The sequence below is a fragment of the Oxyura jamaicensis genome, chromosome 7, assembly GCF_011077185.1.
Source record: "Oxyura jamaicensis isolate SHBP4307 breed ruddy duck chromosome 7, BPBGC_Ojam_1.0, whole genome shotgun sequence".
NCBI lineage: Eukaryota > Metazoa > Chordata > Aves > Anseriformes > Anatidae > Oxyura > Oxyura jamaicensis.
Window position 1 is genome coordinate 9,088,930 of NC_048899.1, and position 25,725 is coordinate 9,114,654.

The 25,725-nt window shown below is 36.6% G+C and overlaps 1 protein-coding gene across 8 annotated transcripts in view; it reads left to right on the forward strand.

The window, feature by feature from the left end:
* The window catches only part of MYO3B (myosin IIIB), a 192,474-nt gene that overhangs the window by 82,847 nt on the left and 83,902 nt on the right, over positions 1 to 25,725 (forward strand). For 6 of the 8 annotated variants that reach the window (XM_035332279.1, XM_035332278.1, XM_035332273.1 and 3 more), the window contains 13 exons: positions 5,787 to 5,883; positions 6,752 to 6,868; positions 7,753 to 7,857; positions 10,523 to 10,606; positions 11,319 to 11,521; positions 11,925 to 12,023; positions 12,603 to 12,717; positions 13,107 to 13,233; positions 13,374 to 13,599; positions 14,849 to 14,996; positions 15,239 to 15,392; positions 17,328 to 17,416; positions 18,822 to 18,951. In XM_035332279.1, coding sequence (XP_035188170.1) covers positions 5,787 to 5,883; positions 6,752 to 6,868; positions 7,753 to 7,857; positions 10,523 to 10,606; positions 11,319 to 11,521; positions 11,925 to 12,023; positions 12,603 to 12,717; positions 13,107 to 13,233; positions 13,374 to 13,599; positions 14,849 to 14,996; positions 15,239 to 15,392; positions 17,328 to 17,416; positions 18,822 to 18,951 — 1,694 coding nt within the window. The remainder of the gene's footprint in view (positions 1 to 5,786; positions 5,884 to 6,751; positions 6,869 to 7,752; positions 7,858 to 10,522; positions 10,607 to 11,318; positions 11,522 to 11,924; positions 12,024 to 12,602; positions 12,718 to 13,106; positions 13,234 to 13,373; positions 13,600 to 14,848; positions 14,997 to 15,238; positions 15,393 to 17,327; positions 17,417 to 18,821; positions 18,952 to 25,725) is intronic. The other 2 variants (XM_035332275.1, XM_035332277.1) reach the window with 1 other exon arrangement.

The following is a 25,725-nucleotide window of genomic DNA, read 5'->3' on the forward strand; positions in this document are numbered from 1 at the left end:
GCAGTTCACTGAAAAGGAAAGAACTGGTTTCTTTCTCCCATTCTACCACAGGTTCCAGGAACAAGCTCATGATGCTGTTTTTATTTCAGCTCTGATAACCATTGTCAAAACCTCCTGAACTGGAGCTTCTGCATAGAAGAAAAAAACTAAGAAGAAAACTAAGCCAGCAGAAATGTACAGATGATTTTTTTACTGCGTTACTGATTGAAGAGAGGGGATTCCTCAACTGCTATAGCTGAAGCAAAGGAGGGATTATCTTAATTGACCAAAAGTAAGGGATGATACAGGTAGAAAGAAGCAAGCTGTCACCTTTGGACAGGATCATCTGGTCTGACCTCTGCAGCCACAGCCTGAAACTTCTCCTTAATTTTTCTTTCATTCTTCATTTATAAACTTCTTTGAGCACAGTATAGTTAGACTTAAGGTCAGCACAGCTTGTCTTCCATCTGAACTAAAGGAGCTCTTTTCTGGGTTTGCTGAGAAGAGCCTACTAACAGACATTTGTTGCTGTCATCAGTTTGTTTTGTTGCTATCATCAGATATTGTTTTGCAATGTCCCTTTGCCATGAGGTAACCTCCTAGAGAGAGCTTCACACTCTTTCCTTTATGTGAGAAATTAATAATTAAAACAAAATGGGTTGTGCTAGTAAAAGTTAATACTTTTTAATTGAAAAAAAATAAAAAATAAAAAATAACACTTTCTCCTGCTTTCTCTCTCTCTCTCTTTTTTTTTTTTTTTTAATGAAAAGGATGCTCTTTGAGACTTTTCCACCAGCTTTAAGTACTTTTCCCAAAATTATTTTTATGCATGAGATACAGGTATCTCCTATCCCTATGAAAATGGGTGCTGCCAGTTTCACAAAACCCAGCAATAACACCTGTCTTTCCACAAATGTAATGAGGAAGAAAGCAGGGAAGACTCTTTACAGAATACATTCAAAAAGTTTTGCCTAAAACAAAAGGAGCTTTGGAGGATCTGTTGTAGGATTTCTTGTAATAGAAGATGACAAAGTAGTGGACATTATTTCTAGTATATGTACGAGCTATGTTTCATTTGTATGTCTATGTATTCTTTAGGGAGAGCTAACCTAGGGCAGCTATACAAAAAGCAGTAGGTAAGTCTATAACAGTTTTAAGGTAACCATAATACTTAAAAGTCATCAACTGCCCTCTACTTTTGTTTTGTTATCCTTGTCTATGAAATGTCATAGAGCTGAAGCTCAGCAAAGAAATAATCTGTTATATTTCCTCAAGTGACTGACTCCTGGCGTAAAATGCCTAGAGTTGATTCTATGTTTGAAATTCAATTTTTATTAAGTAGCAAATGCATTTGGTTGTATGGTTCAAAGTGGCTGTTTTCAAATTAGCAGCAGCTTTGAAGAAGTGAACTCCAGACATGGCTTATTCTTATCTTGGATGTTTTCCTACAGTCTTGGTATTTTATGTTCCTCTATAAATAGGCTTCTTCATAGAAATCAACAGGAAAAAATCTAGTAACCTCTGTTTTCAGTTTTTAAAAGAATGAAAGAACTTCAGCGTTTGGGTAGAGAAGTGTTGCGTCATGCTGGGTCAGTGTGCCACTGTAATGGAGAACAGACAGTCAAGAAACCTTGGATTTTCAGGCAGAAAAAGGTGACCTTATCATCAAGATGAACCAAACCTGAAAAAGCTTGGAAAAAGGGAAGTAAAAAAGAATAGGAAAAAAAATGGAAAAAAGAAAGCTAAACGTAACAGTTTGAGCAGGGCAGGTACGTTCTGGGTACTTTCTCTGATATTAGGATGAGACTATGGTGGCTTGGCAGCTTCCCACCTCCTGTCAGCCAGCTGGATTACAGCAGCAGTCCATCCAAGGAAGTAATTCTTACAACCAGATATCTAGCTTCTCTGCCAGCTCACATTTAGGTTTGAAAGCAATTAACTGCAAGGAACTTGATTGCATTCAGTCAGTAATTTCCTTTGGACTCAGAATAACAGAAACAGAAATAGTTCTCTGATTGTAAAATGCTGCACACACAGGATTTAATGTGGGTTAAATGCAATACTTCTAGCCTTCATCTGTACGCGTATCAGGTGACTGTTAAAAAATAGTTAAAAATTACAGGGAAAAAATCACAAAGAAATTGGGGCCCCAAAAGGCAATCTTTGACCTGATTACAGTATATGTATTTTTACTGCAGATTACACAGATGTTTGTTATAGCTACAGCTTTTATATTGTTGTAATTAAGGCTTTGTCAGTGTTTCTATTATGACCTTGCTTGAACAATTTATTCCAGGCTGAAACTTGATGTACAGGAGTAAAATTTGCTCTTTGCAATGCACAGGGAATGGGTTGTGCTTCTCTGTGTGACAATAGCACATTCACTGCTATTTTTTCTCTCTCATCGTGTTGAGTGTTTTTCTTGTAAATCTCTATTTGGGCACAAATCATTTTAAAATTGGCAATAACTTAAAGAACTAGTACAGAAACACGTTTTCCTGTGTGGGTCCTAGAAGAACAGTAAACAAATAGTTAAATGCACAAAGAGGCCAAAGTAAAGGAAGGCACTGTTATAAAAAAATGTTGGGGGTAGAGGGGGGAGAGCTTGGAGAGGGAGACCTGCCAAAGAGCAAAAAAAAACTCATGATCTGTGCTGCTTTAATCTGCAGGCTGGACCTGCCAGCAAAGTGATTTTTCAATCTAAAAGTATCTGTGGTCAATTTAGCTTTTCCTTCCCCATCATCAGCTTGATTGCAGGGTCGTATTAGCATATAGCTATTTACAGTGCACTTCTATTACTGTGGCTGACATCTAGTACAAGAGAAGTGCTGCTTGCCACTTGCTCGTCCTCCAAAATCTGAAAAAACTCTCTCCAGCTATCTTTGTGTGATAAAAAGGTGAAGGGAAAATGCTTGGGAGAACAGAGCCTTTTTCAAAAGAGACTGCTCATCACTAGAATTCTGGAATAAATCTAATGCTGCTCTTTAGGTTTTATAAGGTTAGGTACCGTAAGTAACTAGCCCTATTATGACGCTTTGTAATGAAGATACTACATCCTACAGCACAGGAATTGGAACATTCCTGGAACCGTAAGGCAAATAAGCCAACGCTGTCAATTTTCCTTTTGCTTAGAATTTGCACTTGGCAAGGGGGCTGGACCTATATGACCTTCAAGGTCCCTTCCAACCCAAACCATTCTGTGAATCTAACAGTAACTGAAAAAAGGATGGTAAATTGCACTGTTGAAGGGAAAAAAAAATACAATTATTCCTCCAATTAAGAGTGTTTCCTTCTGTTTTTTAAGAAATGTTTTGAAAATACTTTAAAAGCAGGGTGTACTTCTGATGTAAAATTGTAGAAATAATAAATGCTTACTGTCTGTATTCTTTCTTCCCACTCTGTCAACATATCAGCAGGACTTAGGGTCAGTAGAAAACTGATGAGGCCAGCAGGAGATTTGAAGCTAATGTGATGTTATGTTCCTAATATCCTCTTCCTAATCATGTACTTAAGAAAATGAGTTAAGCACAAGGAAATATGTGCACAAAGGTTATCTGGTTTACATATTTGACTAAGAGTGGTTTCCTTAATTATTTATTTACATAGAGTTAAAACAAAACAAAACATTTTTCCAATAACACAGTAGAGTCATTTATCTCTTAAGGAGAACAAACAGCGGGAGTTTAATACACAATCAGATAACAGATTAGTTTGCAAAGCCATTCTGCAATTAGAGATGCTTAGGTTTAGATGTGCCCTCTTTCCCCCTCCTCCTTGCTCCTCTGGTAGAGAAATCCATACTTGCATCTTGTTGCAATTTAATATTGTGGTTATGATGGTTTATGCCAGGAAAAAATATCCTCACAGGTTAGTTATATTAGTTATAATGTCTAGCCATTGCTTTGTTAGTCACATCTCCATGAAGTCCAGAAACTGTTAAAATATTTGCTTTATGTATGGACTGATAAGTGCTCCCCTCTCTAAATGGTTTAAATTATTTATAACAACATTTTTCTCAGCTGTGAAGTAAGAGGTTGAATTTTGTTTTGAAATGGAAACAACAATTAGAAAAACAGTTCATTACGCCACTTACATGCATTCGTACTCCCTTGAGGATCTGGCTTGACAGCAAAGTGTAATGTTCATGAATGCAGTAAGCACCTAACAAAAATCTAAAAATGGAAGGTTTAATTGAATAGAACTTTGAACAAATTGTCACTGTCTCTGTGCTGCCCACTGGAAGGATTTCTCTTTCACGTTTTTTTTTTTTTTATGTGTGTTCTTCTTTCGTTTCTTCATATGTACATCAAGGAAACAACCATTTCTGTTTGGGGACATAGGATGGAAAATATAAGCAGGACTGTCATCAAAACCTGCTGTGGTCCCTGTATTTTACATCCTTGCTGACAAAACAGATTGCACAGTTTTATTTAATTACAATTCAAATAAACCATTACAGAGTATTTTTCCAGAACATATAGAGTTGCCAAAAGTAAACAAGAAAAATGAATAAAAATTGACATAAAAAGTGAAGATCTTTAAATGTAGTCACAATTATCAACAAATACTTAACACTTTTCTCTTTGTTAGACACTTTCCAAGCAATAATTCTTCTGTACACAATAGCTCTTGGGTATGAAGATAGTCTCTTTACTGAATGAAATCCTACTAAGTTCATGTGGAAGTGCACATAAAGAGACAAAAAGCAAGAGCCTTGATGCTTATTTTTTCAAACACAATTCCATGACTATATGAAATTAGGATTAAAGAAAAAAGACCTGCTACATCTTCATCTTAACCTTCAACTGTATAGATAAAGAGTATTTCCTGCCATGTTACGCTATCATTCTGTAGTTGCTTGATACAATATTTAGCATTGTTTCTGGTTGTATGAGCATGTGATTCGTACTTCCTACATGGCAGCCAATGCAGAAACAATCTGTCAGGGACTGTCATTGAGGATCAATGCTAAATGTTACTCAGCAGGATGCAGACTGTATCTCGGTGGGTGTCCTCCTACTATGCTTTGATTATGTTTGTTGTAAAGAAAAGCCTAGTTGTGCTTACAGCACTCATATTTCACCCCCTCTGTGGAAGACATATTACACCGTCTTCATTTGTCCCTGTTTCAAAACGATGTGCTGTTTAAAAACATATACACAGCATTTTCAAAGATTCCTTCAGCATAATCTGATTATAAAGGGGTTATGTGACTGTTTGTCTTTGCTGCTTATTGTGTGGCTTAAATCTCTGAGGACAAGCTGACTGAACATCCATACAATTTAGAGTCTGATGGCAGCTGTGGTTCAGAAATGTTCAGGACCAGATCTAGGGTCATCTGAGGAGGTGCTTTGTCACACAACAAGGTAATAGGAGGATTTTATACTACTTATTACTTCTTGTAACTTCATTAGGTGATAAAGCTATAGACTAGGTACGTGGGGTGGGGAAGATTGAATTAATCAGAGTGGTAGTCCATTAACTTATGTCAAGAAGGGAAAAGATATTTTTAAAATACTTTTCGGTACTAGTGGGGAGTAGTAAGCCTACAATGAAATCTTTTCTGTGGGCACTAATAAATATATCAGGATTATATCTTGTGAGAAAGAAAACAGGAATATGACACTGCACAGCAAACTGATATGTTGCTTTTATGAGATGGTATTTCAAGTAAACAATGCGTATTTCAGAGAGCATGCCTAAGTTTTCTGCATGGCAAAAACACTCACCCATGACTCCCATTGCCTCTGTCTTTGCTGTATATGATCAAGTTTTGTAACCCTGGTGTTCTGCTAACAAATTTCCAGGCATGAACGAATACATACTAGAAGACCTTACCATGTGGATGGAGCTGACAAGTACTCTCTGGATGACGATCTGGTAAATCTAGAAGTTCTGGATGAGGTACTGTACTGTCTGAGCAGCAGTTTCTGACAACTGTGCCTCACATTTCCCTGTTTCTTTTAACAGAATGAGAAGAGCTCTTTTTTTGCAAGCTTTTGTCTCAGCATGGAAAAGGAATTGTCTTGTGACTGATCTGCTGTCATCGCTTTGTTAATATTCTATTTATTAATGACATAAAAGCAGTAGCAGTGAATCCTTTTATGGGGAAGAATTTAAATATGAGTGATGATAGTTTAAAATATTTTGTTAAGTGTCCTAAAATGGGAAATTTAGTCATGAAGATTTTGATTTAAGTGACTAAAACTGATTAATTATATAGAGTAACACATTTGCGACTGCTGCATAAAAAGTGGTGAAACATCAGCTGCATATTTCATTGTAACACCTATGTGCAGACTATCTGCAATTTTTTTTTCCCCTGAAGATCCTTAACCTGCAGGCCAGTGAGAAAAAGACATAATACTTAACTGTGTTAGCATTCTGCTTAAAACAGTCTCTTACTACCAGTTAAAATCTAATCCTTGAAAAATTATTATCCTTGTTTCACAGTCAAATAAAAAATTAAATGGAAACGTACTGTGAAGTGCAGAAAATCTGCATGGCCATTTTGTCTTCAGGAAGTTTACTTCTTGGGCTGATATAGCAAAATGCACACTTACCTGTCAATAGGATATGCCGTTTAACTTAGTTTTATGATATTAGTGAGAAATTAGAAAATATTTGTTTGGTTTTGTGATGTCAGTGTTTGAGAAATAATTAATAACGTGTATAATAAGTACCTCTTAATCAGTGTTCTCAGTATATTTGCAAAAATTATCTTGACTGGAAAAATATTGCTTAACAATCAAACTTTCTGTAATCTTCTCAGGATACAATTATCCATCAGCTGCAGAAACGCTATGCTGACTTACAAATTTATACTTACGTGGGAGACATTTTAATAGCCTTAAACCCTTTCCAGAATCTCAGCATTTACTCTCCACAGGTAAGAGACTGCAAGAAGTGGACAGTACTGACTTTGCCTTTTTTTTTTATTAAGACCACTGGCTAAAGTACTTAAAGTATGATGGGAGCACAGACTAACCCCAGCCTTTTCTTCCGTCAGAAATGTGTGGCTACAAATCTTTTATTGTTATTTTTATTTTTCCCCCTCTTTCAGTTTGATGTAGTTTGATTTTGTTGCTTTTCCCATGTTGACACAACTTTCAGAGGAGGCCTGAATATTGCCCCAACCAGTGCTGTTCTTGTCTGGCATTTAGTACTTTCTTCTAGGAAACAGAAGATGGTTATATGAAAGCACCGCATGCTGAGGCTGTTGCTTTCTAAACAGTTGCTCTCACTATTGGGTTATTACATGTCCTGTACCATCAGCTGCAGCTTTCTTAAAAGAAACAAGTGAATCAAATGCTGTAAATATAGAGGCAGCTTAATTCCTATAAATATGAAGGGAGTTGGAGTCATAAATCCTACTGTCTGTGGGTGCCTGAATTAGGGCTGCAGGCAGAGGGACCAGATTCCAGATTCACTCTTACCTTTGCAGTTTCTGTGGTACACCTTGGGTATTTCCCTGCTTGAAGGCTTGTATTTTAAATTGTATTTCTTGTGATACAATTCTCTTGATTATCTTGCAAAGGCAACTTTGGGATGTATTTCAGGTGTTGTAATTTGTGTTCTGGAAGGTGGTCAGTGCCAAGAATTACCACTCTTCTGCTGGGTGATTCAGTGTGAATTTCAGGGTAGAACAGACAACTGCCTTCTGGTTAGTAGGCAGAAGATAGTCATTATCTTCCTTATCAGTTCTTAATTGTACAATCAATTTGTACATTTTAATTAGGTATTCTGACCTGTGTTTTTTTTTTCTTAACTTAGTTCTCCAAGCTTTATCATGGTGTGAAGCGTTCATCCAATCCCCCCCACATATTTGCCTCTGCAGATGCTGCCTACCAAAGTATGGTTACGTTCAGCAAAGATCAGGTAAGAATCTTCATGTTGTACTTTAGGACTTTTAAGCCTTTTATTCCCATATGAGGAAAAACAGCAGAAATCTAGTCAGGCTGGGACAGTGGCATAAAAGAGAGCACAAAGCTGAACAGGTCAAATAGAAGGGTTACCCAACCATTATAGTTTCCTGGACACCCATGAACTTCTGGCAGGTAACACCAGCCACAGCCTATTGCAATACATTTTGATTCTATCCTGTCTTGCACTAGGTATTGTAATTATTTACACCTGTGTAAAATAGGGGGGTCTCAGTGCTGTGGCAGGTTAATGGAGTTTTAACTGCTCTTCCATTGCAGAAAGACTGTAGCAAGTAATGGATAATCATTTATTTTTACTGCAAGTCACAAAAAACACAAACCATCAAATCATTGGTTAGTAAACTATATTAAGGGTAGGTCTAATGTGAATGTAATGAGGACACAAGTCTAGCAATGATTTTAATGAGAAAGAAATACTATGCTGTAGAAGTTGGATTCCTTTTTATTGCATTCTTAAAACTGTAATTTTGTGCTCTTTTGAACATGATGTGTTGTATGTCCATGGATATTTGGGGTCTAATAATTATTTACATATATTATTATCTAGAGAAAAATAGTTTTGTTGTCAGTCCATCAGGCTAACTTTATAGATTTTTAATATTATATGTCCTTCCTACCTCTTCAAGAAGTAATTTGCATTTATGCAGAGGCAGCATATTATTTGCAGACATCTGGCTATTCTTGCTGGCATGTATAGTTTGCTATTTTCTGTTTGTAAAAGACAACAGGAGTATGTTTATCTCCATTAACTGGACAATGTTACGCTGGCTCTTCTTTTTAGATGCACACTGTAGCTAGATCAAAAATGTACTTACTCTGCTTGTTTATCCATTCAGCTTTCCATTGTATTTTCCTTTGAAGCCTGAAAATTGACTCCAAGTCTAACATTTCTGGTGAAGCTAAAGTCAAATATGGCCAATATGAGTTCTGCAAGAACTCATGGTCTTTAACTGTGTAAGCTGTTGTACATGACTCCTCTAGTAAAGTAGATTAAGACAGTTCTAGGTATCAAAACACTAAATCCATCGCTAGGTTGTCTATTTCCAAGAAACACAAAAATACTTGACAAGAATTAAGGAAATGTGCTACAAATGTCATATCACTAACGTTATTTAGAGTCAATATCCACACCTTCTATCAGACACCACAAGATGTCTGATTCCTAAGAAAACTTCACAGAAATATCTATCATGGAGCACAGAGTGTAGCAGTACCTAACATACCCACTAATTATTCCATGTACTTCGCATATATGTACTTATGTATACATACTTTATATGCTTTATGTAACTTATCTCCCCACTGGTTTGCATTGCTGTTTATGGAACAGCAAAGGTTGCTCTTGCAAGGCTATTTCACAGTGAGAATGGTAAATAAAAAAGAGCTGGAATGCCTCCATATGTTCCAGGCTGGGGAGGGGAGAATGGATAATCTTTGTCTTAGTCAAAAAGGAGTGTCAGAAATGTTGTTTGGAGAACTGCTGTCTCTTTCAAACCTCTTCACAAAACTCAGTTCTGTATCAAGTATCTTTGCATCAAGTATTTTAGGACCTCATCTCTTTTCCCAGCAAAGAATCTTGTATGAGTAAGCATACGGTGCAAGGAAGTCTCACGTGTTTGCATAGAAATTTACAAATCTATGCAATTGCTTGACGTTAACATGTATCCTATGTCCGTTCATACTGTACTTTAAGTAGACTAATATTTGCACTGGTGATCTATAGGGCACATGAAAAAATGGAAAATAATAAATAGCATTAGAATTCATGCTTGCTGTGACCTAAAGTGTTCACACTTCAGCTCAGAACTGACATTCCAGGTGTACTGGCCTTCCATTTCATTCATGAAACATACCAGCAGAAATCAGATTATCAGGTAATTCAGATGCTTCCAGCTAATCCCTGAGATTGTAAATCTTTGGAGAACCTATACAATATCATGTTACATACAGTCTGCCAACTCAGGAATAACATGGGTATGTTCTCTCAGAATCACCCAATGAACAGATGCATATTTTTCTGAAATGTTTAGATGTCAGTCTGTTGTTTTAGCCTGAATATCAGCATCACCTACAGGATAATCTCTCTACACAGCAGCAAAACTTAAAATAATTTTTAAAGATGGGAGACTTTTGGTGAGTATATTAAGTACAGCTGTACCCTGTATTTCATGTTAATTCAAATGAACTCAATGAAGTGAGCTCAGATTTACTGTTGAATTATGTTACATCAACTAGCTGTGGCAATCTTTAGAGTTTTGAGGATTTGCAACAAGCTGCGTGTGTATGCAGTGTATATTAGCTTGTAGACATGGTCACTCGTTTGTGTCTAAGTGCTTAGAATTTCACTCACTCCTTTGCACATATGCACATTCCTGTCAGGCATTGCAAGATGCATTTTAGTGATCAAAGGAATTAAGAAATAATTACACTCAGCCTCTACTGATCTTTCCTTTCTGAAAGAAGTTGAGAGAGTTGACCCCTAAGGTATTTTGCGGTTTTGGTACTAAATGTTAAATAATAGGCAGGAGCAGTAACAGCTGAAAACCTATTTATTGACCATGTGGTGAGCTGTGCACTTACTGTTTTGTCTGTGTGTTCAGTGCATTATCATCAGTGGGGAAAGTGGTGCTGGAAAGACAGAAAGTGCCCATCTGATCGTCCAACATTTGACCTTCTTGGGAAAGGTATTTCTAGCCAATCGTGTAAAACTATGAACAAATTTCTCCCCACCCCCTGAATTTTTCTTCTTATTTAATGTTTAATACTTAAAACCATTCATGTGAATTTTCCCACTCAAGTCAGGGACAGAGTAATCAAGCATTTGTGAGCACTGAATCAAGCCGTTAGAGTATGACCTGCACCAACCCACTCAATACTTTCAAAGGGAAAGTGACAAATTCCAGATGTTCAGTGCTTGTAGTTATCTACAGTGTTTATTGCATTGTTCATGTACACAATAAAGAATGACAGATCTTGCTTTGGATCTGATCTTAGAAGCTCTTACACATTTAATGTTGTAAGTAATGATTCTAATGCAAATCAATGGGAAAATAAGTGTGTAAGCTTAACCGTAACTATAGGTATTAGTATGATTTCAATCTTAGCTAATATTCTTCTTGTTCAGTTTTTGATGGTTTGGGGGCTTTAACTAAGTTTCATGAAACTTCAGAGGCAGAACAGTTTCAGAGAAGGAAGAATACATTTTTGTTGTTGTTTTTACAAATTAGGGTATTTCCTTTTCAGTGTATGGCCCTATTATATAATTAGGTTAACAGAGTATCAAACTCCATAAGAAGTTATGATAATGGGATGCTATGCTTCTGAAGCAGGAATTGGATTGTGGGTAAGCAATATATTCTTTTAATGGTCCTTCTGGTCTGTATCTGTTCTGTCAAGGCCAATAACCGTGCTTTGCGTGAGAAAATTCTTCAGGTGAATCCTCTGGTTGAAGCATTTGGGAATGCCTGCACTGCCATCAATGACAACTCAAGTCGCTTCGGAAAATATCTGGAAATGATGTTTACGCCCACAGGAGCTGTAATGGGGGCAAAGATTTCTGAGTATCTACTTGAAAAATCAAGGGTCATAAAACAGGCTGTGTAAGTGTACTAATCATCTGGCCTTTCACATTTATGTAATGTTTGGATTCTGTTTAATTCTGCAAAAACCCTTATTTTAAATGCTTTTACTAGTGTCTTCTACTAAAGTGCTAATCCTTTATACAGTACTATAATGAAAAGAACAGTAAAGTTCTTGGATTGGAGGCCAGACCTGTTCCATTTTTTGGAGAAATCCTGTGATTTGCTGGGAATTCTGTGTTTCACAGTTGAAATAGTTGTCTTCAGGCTTTCACTATTATTGGCACTGATACTACACCATTAAAACAAGTGGGATATTTGCTACCTACTCAATGAGCTCACGATAAGCATTTCAATTTTTCCTTGTACAAGATACTGCAAGTATAAACATCTGTGCTTTATAGAAATACTTTTTTGTTTCCAGGGGAGAGAAAAATTTCCATATATTTTATTATATTTATGCTGGCCTTTATCATCAGAAGAAACTTTCTGAATATAGACTTCCTGAAAAAAAGCCTCCTAGGTAACTTGTTTTAACTATTCATTGTAATTAGCTATTGATCAGCTCTTGCTTTCAGTGTGATGCCTTAAAATCTCTCTTAATCCTTCTACATCCCTTACGGATCTTTTTTAATCCTCCCAAGCAAAGAAAAGGATGGACAATAAAGAATTACGTTATTTTTATGAGAACTTGAACCATTTAAAGAGAAGGAAGAAACAATCTCATTATGTAAATATTCTGTCCTACTCTCAGATCAGGACAGCCACCTCGTGCTATCTTGTAATACTTCAGAGAACCCCAGATATATTTTGGAGTTGTGTTTTTTGATTGACGTTTGTACTTGGAGAGCATCTGATCTGTATTGGGTGAGGGTGTGTGTATATGAAATGTTAGTAATGCTGTGAACAGATATTAACAAAGTATAAGCAAAAGTTAGTGTAACAAAAATTAAAACTTCTTATGAATTAGCACCAAAATATTTAATTGGAAGATATTTCAATAAAGGTTCTTTCCATTTGCTGATGCAGTTACATTAAAGTCACTGAAGTTTGTACTGGCATATCTGCTAGCTTGGTGTTTTCTTTCTCCTATTCTACTTAGATACATTGATAATGAAACTGGAAGAGTAATGCATGATATTATTACCAAGGATTCCTATGGAAGACAATTTGAAGCAATTCAGCATTGCTTTAGAATTATAGGATTCACTGATGAGGTAAGAGATACAGTTGCTAAACCGTTACTGACCTTCTTTCTAAAAACATCTCCAGCACTGGCTGTGTTCAGGCTGCCATTTCATTGTGAGAATACACAGCTGTGCCACAGAATCTCTCTTATGACAGAAATGAATTATGAAAGCAAAACCACACACCCAGAAGCCAGGACCAGCCTGAGGTCACATTCTGTAGTCAGGCAAGTCCATTCACAGTTCTGTATCACGCTTGTCTGTGTCAATAGGAGCTTACTTGAACAACCAATAGAAGCTTACAGAAGCATCTACAAGCTTTAATAGCCATTCCAATGGTCATCTTTTTCTTTCATAGAGTAAATTTGGTGTACATATCTAATATGATTCCTTAAAAGTGCTTTTTGTCACTTTTACAGGAAGTGTACTCAGTGTACAGAATTCTGACCGGAATCCTAAATACTGGAAATATTGAGTTTGCTGCCATTTCTTCACAACACCAAACAGATAAAAGTGAGGTTCCCAACCCAGAAGCCTTAGATAATGGTAAGCACGTTTTAACATTGTCAGTTCTACAAATGCAATTTTACTATATTTGTGAGAATCTGTAACTTGTGGTAACAGGCTGTGCTAGTGATTTCCACTGCATAATCATGGTTAAATATATTTTCTTCACTGTCTTTCAGCTGCTGCACTGCTAAGTATTGGGTCAGAAGAACTTCAAGAGGCCCTAACATCCCACTGTGTTGTAACACGTGGGGAAACTATTATTCGAACAAACACAGTGGACAAAGCAGCTGATGTGCGAGATGCCATGTCTAAAGCACTTTATGGCCGGCTCTTCAGCTGGATCGTAAATCGTATTAATACACTGCTTCAGCCAGATAAAAATATATGGCAAGTTACACATTGGTGAATCATTTGTGTTTACTGTGCAGTAGTCTTTGATGGGTTCATCCATTTGTATATTTTTGATTTTGCGGGAAGGGTGCTGTGTTTATTTTGGCTAAAGCTTCAAAATGGCTTTCATGCTGTGATACTGAATTCTGTTTCTAGGACATTAACCCCAACATTTTCAAAGAGCTGAGTGGAATTTAGCTACTGAAGTCAACGGAAATCAGATGGCGAAAATAACATAAAATTCTTTAAGAAGGTGCTTCCCATGTAGTGAACATTAGGTCATAAAAAGGCCAGTAAATAGTTGGAGTGCACTGAAAACTTCTGTATGCTTTCACAGTCCTTCCAGTACTTCTGCCATTGTGCAATAGTAATAAATACAGATCTCAGATTATTATTATGCTGTTACTTGAGTTGTAATTGACAATTTTGAATTGTTTGTAATTACAGAAACATTCACATTTTTTTCATTGCCAAGAACTGGTCTGGCTGCTTTGCTCTTTTCAAGCAGCTGTAGAGATTTCTAGATATAACAGAATGCCTTAGGTGATGTCAAAGTGCTTCTACTTGCTACAAGACTCCTCCTTCTCTCCTGGGAGAAGGCAAGGAGGGAACAATTACTGTGGTAGGACAACATGTGGAATAATTATTGCAAATGTAACTTAAAGATGTTGCTAGTTCTGAATTCTACCACAAAATAATGTTAATGTAATGCTGTGCTTTGGCATCACATTAATATACTCTGCATTTTTCTCGTCTTGGAGATAGCTTGAAGATTCCTACTTGGTATTTTATTATATCACGCAGAAATGTCATCATCCAGTGTGACTGTGGTATGAGAATACATAAGATAACACCCTTAACAATCCTGCTGTAACAGCAGCAGACTTGGTAGAAATTACCTTGCTGACTGAGTATAGCAAAACATTCAATTAGAGCTTGACACTTTTGTCTACCTGGAGGAGCTGACAATAGTTTTTGCTGGGGATCTGCTTATTGAAATCACTTGTTTTAATATATCTGCAAAGAGTTTTTCTCCTGCTTTTCACCTGTGATTCTCCAGCTTTCTTCATGGAAATTTACACAAGGCAAGTGTAAAACCAAGCCATTAATGATGCTGAACAAAACTGATAAGTTCAAACACACTTTTTCTCCGTCATTTTTTCAGCAGATTGAATTGATCATGCAATCTTAGTTACCATGTTTATTTTGATTGTAACTGGGTGTTGCCCATGCTGAATTTTGTTTGTATTTTCACATGCAGCAATGCTGAAAACGGGATGAATGTTGGGATACTAGATATATTTGGATTTGAGAACTTCGCGAGAAATTCCTTTGAACAGCTGTGCATAAATATTGCTAATGAGCAGATCCAGTTTTATTTCAATCAACATATCTTTGCACTTGAGCAAGTAAGTTCAACTCGTATGAAGTCTAGTTGAATCAGCCATTTTGACCCATAGATCATATTCAGGAGTACATTATAAACTATAAAATGGTTATGGGGTTTCAGTATAAGTAATGGCCACATCTTTCAACATAGTTATTGTTTTGTCAATAATGTTGGGGCCCAGAGTGTTGCTGTGCATCATTAATGTTCTAACAATGTTGCTTTTACATGTTCAATATAAAAACTGTGCTGGTAACTTTGTAGATGGAATATCAGAGTGAGGGAATTGATGCTGCTGCAGTGGAGTATGAGGACAACCGTCCGCTTCTAGATATGTTCCTCCAGAAACCCATGGGTCTCCTTTCTCTCCTAGATGAAGAAAGTCGATTTCCTCAGGCAACAGACCTAACGTTAGTTGGTATGAGCAAACAAAAATCCTGGGAAAGAACATATATTTTGTGAGCATGAATTGACATCTTTACTTTAGCTTTACTAGCCTAGTTGTCCTACTGAGACTGTGCCATTTTTCTTGACGTTTTAAGTGCGTTTTTCATTGTGCTTCATCATTCATGATGCATGTTTTTTGTATTGCAAAAGTTATCTTACGTATCCAGTGTCAGGGGCTTATTGTCTTTCAGTGTTTTAAGGAAATAACCTGTGTGTTGTCCCCGTATGGGAGGTACACCAAGAAGCATTTATCCTCATTTAAAAAAGAAGGCTGCAACATAACAGATTCTTGTGCATCTAGGACCACCCTGAGAGTTAGCATTAATGCTGAGAGTAAAGTTAAGATCTCCCAGGATCCTAGGCCCATGTTTATCCAATTAGAAAATACTGCTTCACTCCAGATTATCTCATCATAAATAGAAAGTGTGTGTTATTTCTGGTGTGCCATCTGGCAGAATATTTCCTTTCCTTCATGCATATTTTACGTATGTCTTAACAAATCTTGGCGCCAACTTTAAAACGTGCAGTGCATGTCATGTTTAAAACTGTTGTCCTGCTTTTATTTACTAGAGCTACATTTTTCCCTGTGATATGTAACAGAGAGTTCCAGTTCAATGTAATGTGCAGCCGGGATTCAAACTCAGTCAGAGAAAAATAACAGCTGCCTGGTAAATTACATGATATATGCACAAGATTTTTCACTTCTGGGCTGCAATTTGAAATGAGGTCAAAGACAGAATGAATGCTCTCGTTTCATTCCAGTCCTTATTTGTGTACTAAAGCTGTGAGCCTCCCTGTTGGTCCTGTAAAACAGTTAATATTGAATATTGAACTTGCACTTTGACAGTGGCATTTTCTCTAGTCTAGAACTTATCAGTCTTATTACTAATATCTTGAGAACACAGTAGAGCAGAATCCCTTAAGGAGATAGCAACTGAGATATTTTGCCCTCTCCAGATGTGCCAAGCAGTCATTAATTCTCCCCCACTCTGCATCCAACCCTTCCCTCCCTGCCAAATTCTAAACTTAATTCTTTTTGCTTTAAATTGAAGGATTTTCAAGCTTGGTTACACATTAATAGAAAGAAAAGCCTAAGAAAAAATACTAATGGATTCTAACATTAGGAAAAAATATATTATATTGTCGGACCTAAGCAACATGACAGAGAATTTTATTAATCGATTCTTGCCTCGGGTCTCTAGTTGCAAGTGCAGATAAAGAAATACAATAGCAAGTTTCATAGTATCAGCACTAATTTCATTACAAAATATTGAAGAGAGTATGAAACATCACAGAGTGAAAAAGACACTGCATAGCAAGTGGTGTTTCTTTTTCTGTCAGCTATTCAGAGGTGCATCACAGGAAACAGAAAGCCCTTTGGATAGAAGCATCTTTTCCTGTAGATGAACAAAGGCAAATGGGAGATGGCCCCAGCCTGAAAACATTGACATATACTTAAAACATGATCCACAAAGCTAAATGGATGGAGAAAGGAAGATAGGGAAAATAAAAATAACAGGCATTTAGGCAGGCCATATATGTGCACAGCTTTGAAATAAATGCACCCCAGACCTTAATGTACATATATAGAGAGAAAGCAAATTCATAGCAAAATATAAGAAGTCTTCACACCTTCTCATTAGCCCCTATTATTTAATAGTTTTCCATGCACAAAACTCTGTATGAACGTAGGAATTTGAAAGACATTCTAGTTTTGATTGAGCTGTTCTATTCAAAAGTCATAGCTTCGAAGAAAGCACAAAGAAGATGGCACACAGCTGTTACTGGGCAATCTGATAATGCATGTGCAAATAGTAGTATAGCAGCAAGCAGACCTTAATTAGGATGGCAATTTTACTTAACCACTGTTATTCATTTTTATCAATGTCACTTCTCAAATATTTAGATAAATTTGAGGATAACTTACGATGCAAATACTTCTGGAGACCAAAAGGAGTGGAACTGTCATTTGGTATTCAGCACTATGCTGGGAAGGTAGGGCCATGTGACTTTTTATTTAGTGGTGGGGTCATTATTTGTTTTATCCAAAGTAACTGCTTTTTTTTTTCTTCCCTCATTTTAATAATGATAAAATTTACAGATAAAATGATAAAGTTAGAAAACCTAGAATCTCTGCTATTTTTTTGTGTGAAGTAGTCCATTTTAGAAGCTATCCTTAGGACCTCTTCAGAAATTTGGTAGAGAGTAACTGCCTTTTATTCTGAAAGAAATCTGGCACCAGAAACACCATCACTACAATATTTTTAAAGGAGCAACGCTGTCGGGCTAGTACAGCAATCCATGTATTATTTTATATGGTCCAATTTTTTCAGATAACATGAGCTTTACTTGTGATTTCAGGTGCAAATCTTCATAAACAAAAAGTCAAAATGAAATAGCCATGTTTTTTATAGTTACCAATAAAGTCTCTTCTTCAGAGGCAAAAATTTTATGATGTGCTCTAGTAAGCTTAGTCCAGCTTTCTGGCCTGTTAAAAATAACTGCAAAATTTCACACGGGTTTATTAAATTCTTCATACCCAAATGACCAAGTCATAAAACCACTACTGACTAGTTCTCCATTGTAGTAGAGCATTTCAGTTTCTTTGTATTTAACTTGTGGACTCCAATGGAATTAGGCTAGTAAGGAATATTGCTAGTAATAATAAAATCAGTTTAAATATTAGTGCAGTTTTTTTAAAAAAATAAAGGATAAGCAAAATTAACAGATTTGTGTATGATTACAAATATCCAGGCATTAATTTCTATAAAATACAATTAAAATCATTTTTTAAAAAGCAATTTTGCCTACTTAAGCATTGGAGAGTAAAGAATCAAAACTGATGTGCCCTAGTGCAGTGAAATAAAGGTCCTAGATGAAAGTTTTCTTTTCCTACTACCATTTTAGAAGCAGTGAGAAGCCTATTTAATGTACCTTGATACTGACCTGCATCTGAATTTTACTCCTGTTCCTCCAAGAGATCTAGTTACAGATCAGTTTGTTGCAGACAACAAATAGGTGGTGACTACTTGAGAACCCTTTATTTCACATGTAAACTGTCAACTTAAGCTTTAATGAGTTATCTCTGTTATACTACTTCATGCGTACCATACTTTGATGTGGCAAAGCTTAATATAATGCGTAATATAATGTGACTAAAGCTATTTAACCAAATTTGGTCTGCAATGATGTCATGAATATAGGTGTTTTTTTAGGCAGTTCATGTTTTGAAGACATTGCTGTTGCTGTACACTTCTAAATTCTTTCTGGATAATTCACTGGCTTGTCAGAGCCAAACTAACAGGTCTACAAGGTCATCTTGACTGTTCACACTTTAAATAACATGGTAGTTTTAGGGCAACCCTTTCTGGTGACTTGTCTGACTCTGTTTCCATGCTAGGTGTTATATGATGCCTGTGCATTTCTTGAGAAGAACAGAGACACTCTTCCTGCTGACATAGTGGTGGTGTTGCGAACTTCAGAGAACAAACTTCTTCAGCAGCTCTTCTCTAGTCCATTAACAAAAACAGGTATTTTTCTGCAACAGCTTTGCTGTTTGCTGACATTGCAACCTCTTCAGCTACTTCCTCCTTTGAAAATCTAGTTATTTCTAGATAAAACTCTGCCATTTTTTTTCAGCTCTGCTGTACAAAGTTTCCCAGATATCAATTTATGATGCTATTTTATTTATTTATTATTATGTATGGGGGTATAAACTCAGGCATTTATTCCAGAGGAAGGGAAATTACCTAGTATGCAAGGCCAGAACTCATTTTCAGAGCAGGATGAGAACGTGGGAATTTCTTGGTTGATAGGTTCTTGTGTATCATGTCTTAGAGTTTCTAAATCATGTAGCATAGATAGTGTGTTTGGAGGTAATACACATCTGTTTAGATTCATCAATGCAATGCATAATAAAGTTTCTTACAAATTGTAAAGTATGGTTACTAACCTGCTAGGATTAGTTAATTCACTTTAGTTAAAGCTTGTTGACCCTGACTTACATGGAAGTGCACAGATCTATGGGTAAATAAAACTGATGGCTAAATAAAATAGCTAAATAAAATTGATTACTCCATGGATTGATGCCAGAATACCAGTAATCCGGTATGACAGCTGGAATGATAGTTCTGCAGTATACATGCCAAGAAGCCAAGAAATGTACACATTAAAAATGTCACTCAATGCTTTCCACATTTTTCAAGTTCCTTTTTCATCATGGAAAAGAAATAGATGTAGTAATAAGGAATAATCCAAATGCAATGTCTTGTTTTAGATTACGAAATCATTTTTGTCTGATATAAGGAAGTGAGGTTGTTGCATTTCTATCAAAAATACTCTGAGCAGAAGTGTACATGTGTTAGGTAGTGCTGTATAGGCTTGCTGTACATAGGTTGTAGATACAGTTCTGTGCCTGTGCAGCAGCTTTGTGTAGGATTTCTGGAAACTCCATAGCCCAGTTATAGCTTCTGGTGTTGCCCTCAACCTCTCCTGAGACTTCTATGTAGAAAAGGAATGTTTGGAGGAACTCAGATATTAGAGCCTTCTTTGCATGTGTAACTGATAGCGAAATATCTGTTTATATTCTACATCGGATGGATTCCTTTTACATTGTCACTGCTCTTTTCCTGTAATTAGAAAGCTCTGGATTACCTCCTTTCAAATTACAAATTTAGAGTTCCCTTAGAAGTGGGAATCCAATGAGGAATCTGCTTCTCCTTTCAGCTCTGACAAGTTTAGTTGGAGGGGGATATAGTTTAAGATGGAGTAGGATTATTTATTGCCTAAGTGGGAAACAAAGAATCTTTGCGTATATTTCTTCTGACATTTGAGTCATGAAGGACTGGTAAAAATAGTTTTTCTACTCATGCTAGATCGATCAAGCAAAGCAAAAAAGAAAGCTCGCATCTGGTCAAATGTGCTTCCACACCCCTCCTTACCAGCCGTTTTATACCTTGGAGCTATTGTCAGAAGAAAACAGACTAGGTGCTTTCTCCCAGTTACAACACAGTGTCACAATTTTTGTAAATATTATACATTTGATTTTAATGGTATTTTTAAATTTAATAATGAACAAGACAGCCACATGAACACTGATACTTCCATGCAAACTTATCTGCCTCTGGCTTTTTAGAGGTATTTTCAGTGGCAGCAGCACAAAACTGAGTGTTTTTCCTAAGATGCATGAAAGATTCAATAAGAAGATGCTTCTCATTGCAGCAATGTATGTTTACCATGTTGGTGTAGTTCCACTTTTTTTCCCTCTCTTACATTCCTTCCTTGTTTCCTATTTAAATGAACTGGATGGTTTCTGCCTCCCATTATAGAACATTTACCTTTCCATAAAGTACAAACAAGTAGGGTGTTTTCTGTATTTCTGTCAAGTCAGTACAGGACATCCTGTTAAAAATTATTATGCATATGCTCCTGTGCATGGTGTTATAGGAATAACTTAAAACCCTTATGTCATTTCTATTTTTTGAAAGTCTTTGTGATTTTGTTCTATTTTTTCCAGCTGTCTAATATAATTGGCACCCACATCCTGTGCTGGGGCCTCTGTGTTCTAAAATCAGATTGTTGCCAGGTTTAGTTTTGGCAGCTTGCTAGATAAACGAAAGGTTTGGCTGAATTCAGAAGGTATTGGCAATGCTGCTTCATCCCTGCTTAGTAAAGAAGGATAATGCTATACTCTTAACTTTCTACAAAGAAGCTTTTGTAAAGAAAAGAATAGTGACTGTGTAAATGTCCCATCGCACCCTGGCCTTGCCTCTTAGCCTTCTTCCCTCCACTTGACATGTACTTCATTCCTAAAGCAAAGCAGAAAAAAGTACAGATTAAGATTCATAATCTTAATACAATTTTCTCCAGCTTTTTTGTAGATTACTGACTGATGCGAAAGTTAATAATTTACATGGAAGCCATATTGCATCTCTCCAGGTAACCCTGACTTGAAATGAGCCTTCTGCCAGTATCTCTGGTGTTTTGTTTGAAGATGAGTGACAGCACATTCTCACATCTGCTTACAACTAGCTCTGGAATTTGCAGCGTACGTTTTTTGCCAAGCAGCTCTCTCCGATATGCGTAAGAGTCACTAGGTGGTGCTATCCCAGAAGCAAGAAACTATTAACATGAGTCTGACAATTACTGAAATGTAGTTCTTAAATACCAGTAAGAACAAAAAGATGCCTTTCCCACCCTGAGAAGGTCTTCCGTTTGAAGTATATTTAGACTGACATCTCTTCCACTGTCAAAAACTGAGCAGCAGCAAGAAAATAAATATTAAAAAGACTTAATTCCTTTACTAATTTAAGATCATGCTAATCCCTTTAATTTATCAAATATACTTATCCCCTCTTAACAAATGCTTCTGTTTCACAGTAGCAGACTGTGTAGTTTAAAGAACCAGAAATTAACAGCAGGACATTAAGTGCACATTTGTAATAGTGATTTATGGTTAAAAGAGCACACAGTTACTGATATGAGACACCAGAACTTAAAGCAAACATTCTGGGACTAATTTTGTGGAGTGTGCAGCTTGTTTTTGCTTCCTTCAGTGGAAACTTAGGTACATTCAGCACGTTTTGGAATCTGTTTGTACTTTCTAGGGATCTTTAACCTCAAAGCTGAATGAACATACTCTGATTTAACCTACTGATTCTCTCAATTGTTTCCATATATGTCACTATTTCTACAGGCACAGCTTCTGTGTGTTGAGTATTTTGTGCATTCTAAAACTCAGAATTTACTCCAAATACAAGAGAGAAATAGAGCATTTTAAGAAAGCTAACCACTACTCCAGTTGAATATGCACTTTTCCATTCAGGCATTCCTGTTTATCACTGTCACAGCCAAAGCATCAGAGTAAAAAGGAATCGTGCAATCTAGAAAGAGAGTCAACTTGTAAGAGAAGTCGATTTAACTGAAAAGATTTAGGAGAGCCTTGGTACATTCAGTAGTGGTAACAATGAGGAGTCAGACCCTTTGACTCCCAGCCCCAATACTCAAAAACTTTTGCAGTATCACATTTAAATGCTGGTACCATTAGACTTCTTGGGCTAAAAAGCTTTTTTTTTACCAGAAAAGCTGCAGTACAACATGATTCTCTACTCTTGAAACACAATCTCTGCAGACTTCTTCCTGATTCACAGACCCTTAGAGCTTTTGTCATGGTGTTTCTGTTCTGCCTTAGATCCTTGCTGGGGAGAGGTGGGGGAAAGTTGTTTGCTGGAAGGAGAAAAGGAAAAATACTCCAGGCCACCCATTCCCAGAGCAGGAACCCAAGAGAAATGTCCACGTCCCAGTGGTGAGGGATATGTGGGATCTGGGCTTGGCTACGTAGAATAAATACAGAGCTGAGCACCAGTACTGCTATAGCAACATCATGTCTAATAATTTTAGTAGCATTGGGTATTGCTCACATATTCAGAGTGCTACGGCGGTGTTGTATCACCCATGGTTAATAAGCTCTTTGCTCATTCACCCTAGATATTTGAGCATAATTTGTCAGAGACAACTGGGGTGAAAGTTTTCACAGCCTTCACCGAAGAGTTGGGATATTTAAACAAGGAAGAATTTTCACCCAACATATGAGGAAAATATATTTTTTCAAAAACAAATTAATTAGAATTGGTCTACTTAAAGGTCATTTTCCCTCCTCAGCATTGATTTTAGTCCACTTTCTTCATGCCTTTATATCTCCGGCCCTACTTAGAACCCTCAGATAAAAATTAATTATAAACACTGTATGTCTCATTAAAAACAAACAAGCAAACAAATAAAACAACAGACCACATGCTGAGATAGAATGTGAAAAAGAATGTTTTAGGTTTTCTTTATGCACACTAAGGCATACAAGAACTAGGGCCTTCTGCAAAATCACATCAAAGAATTACTTTTCACCATTGCTTAGCAATTTCTCAGGGTGATGAGTACTACTTAGTGTTAATTTATCTGTAACTTTGTTTGCAACTGATACTTCATAGAGAGTCAGAAACTGAGGGAAACAAATGGCTTTCTCGCATTTCAGCCCCATGAACAGATTCTACTGGGCACAAAGTGAAATCTTGGCCAATTAAAATCTTAGGTGCTTTGCCAGTGTTTTCAGTGAAACCATGACGTGGCTTGTCACGTTGTTACTGTGCACTCCTACTGAGCACAAGCACTTCATCCAGTGATAAATAGCTGCAGCTTTCTTGGCTTGGTGTGTGTCAGACTCACTGAAAAATAGCATGTTTCCATTTGGGCTTAGCGGATTTTTTTCTTTTAATTCCACACATCACAATAGAGCAAAAGACTTGAATACATCTTAATTTCACTAATTTATCCTGCAATAAATTCTTTTTATAATGGCACTTTTGTGTTGGTATTTTCACCTCCAAGAGATAACTGCAGGCACTCTAAGGCGAATGAATCAGAAACAAAGCCACTGTAATTATAATCTCTCTGCTTATAGATGAATCAGAATTTATATTTTGTAAGAATTTGGGTCAGGATAATGGAAGCTGTATATTTTTACTCAGAACACAGAGGCTTTCCTACTTCTGACTGGTCCATATGTTAAAAGCATATAAAAGTTAATTGTTTTTGCTTTGCTGCCAGTGTGTTGTGTGCAAAGAGAGGCTTTAAACCACAGCTGCGCAACGTAACAACTGTGAACTTTACTGGCTTGCAGATGTGGGACATCAGTAAACTAAATTAAATGTAGCTTAACTGTGTTTGAGGTAGAGTTTGATTACTTTTTTTAGATTTTCAGTTGATCATTTTACAGTTTAGTATTTCTTTTTCTTCACATCCTAAGGTTTTGTTTCATAGACAAGTATAGTACACAGATACTCACGAGATGTGCTAGCACTAGGATCCAAAGCATGCCCTAAGATAGCCCTAAAAATGAAACTCCTCTAGAAAGAGAACCATCTATCAGATCAAAGTTAGCAGGACTGAGACCTTAGGCTTTATGAAAGATATAACAAGTATTTACTGTTGAGAATAGCTCTATGTGAATAAACAGTGTCAGTGAATCACTGGAATTCCATGTGGAAGTAAGCACAACAGCTGGGAAGGCCAAGTTGGATTAATCATGCTTATGTTTGGTAAAGGGTGATGCCCAAGCAGAAGTCCATACTTCTTAATGTGACTTCACTGATTAGATTGTATTGAAAACGGGCAAGACAACAGGCATAGTATAGATCCTTGTTGCGAAGTGCTTGCAAATTGAACCCCTCAAAAAAGTACAAGCGGACAGGTTTAAGAACAGATCTCGATGAGCTTACTGATTTGATTCATAGTAGGACATCCCCTGTAGAACAGATCTTGAGAATAATTTTTCTTCACCTTTCTTTCAGAAGAGAAGAGACATCTAAATTTTCGTGTTTCTAACCTAACTTCTTAATTCTATAATGAATGTTATCTCACACTAATAACAATTAATTTTAACACTTCATTGTATACTAACTAAATCCAAAGCGTGTTGATATCGAGGAGGTAGTGGATGTATTGTACAGAAGATGTTACTGTTCTTAATATTAACGAGTAGACTGTGGAATCTCACTGTGCAGCATACACAGAATTTAAATAGAGAAATATCCCGAGAATATTGTACGGTAGTTTATGAGTAGTTTGATGAGTAGTTGATGAGTAGTTTACTAGGCAGTTTCTAAAGGCACTACGTGCTATAAAGGCACTGCATCAGAGATGCTTGGTACGTCATTAGAGGCATTCAGTAGCTCCCAAGATCAGACCTTGGAAGGGCAATTATTCTTATGTTTTCCAGCGATTTTGTAGAGCAGATAAATTTGTTAAATATTCTAATAACACGGCTGGTTTGAATATCCATAATGGTTAGGGTTGTTTTTTTTTGGTGTATCCTTTGCAAAGTACGTGCTTATATTTCCCAGTCTTTCTAAATAATTGATTAGAGGTTATTGTGTCTAAGAGATGACTGTATTTGGTGGAAAACAAACCTCTAAGTATGTGCAGGATTTTGTCATTTTTTGTATTTTGTATTTCATGGTCTGAGGGTGTTGTCTTACGATGATTATGTACTTGGTTTTAACACTATAAATTTCCTTAACTCCTTCAGCCTACAATAAACTGTATAGGTCAGTATTCTGACCTGACTTGGCTTGATGTAAGAGAGCTTGTAACTAAACTGCCTGGACAGCAGGCCAGTGTGTGTCAAAGACAGAAAATGTGTTTGTGGGTGTTTGTATGAGTGGATATTTGTTTTAGAGTGTGGAGATAAAAACATAAATCAGAATAATGTTTTGAATTACCACAAAAATATCTGACTTAGTGCTATTTGCGGT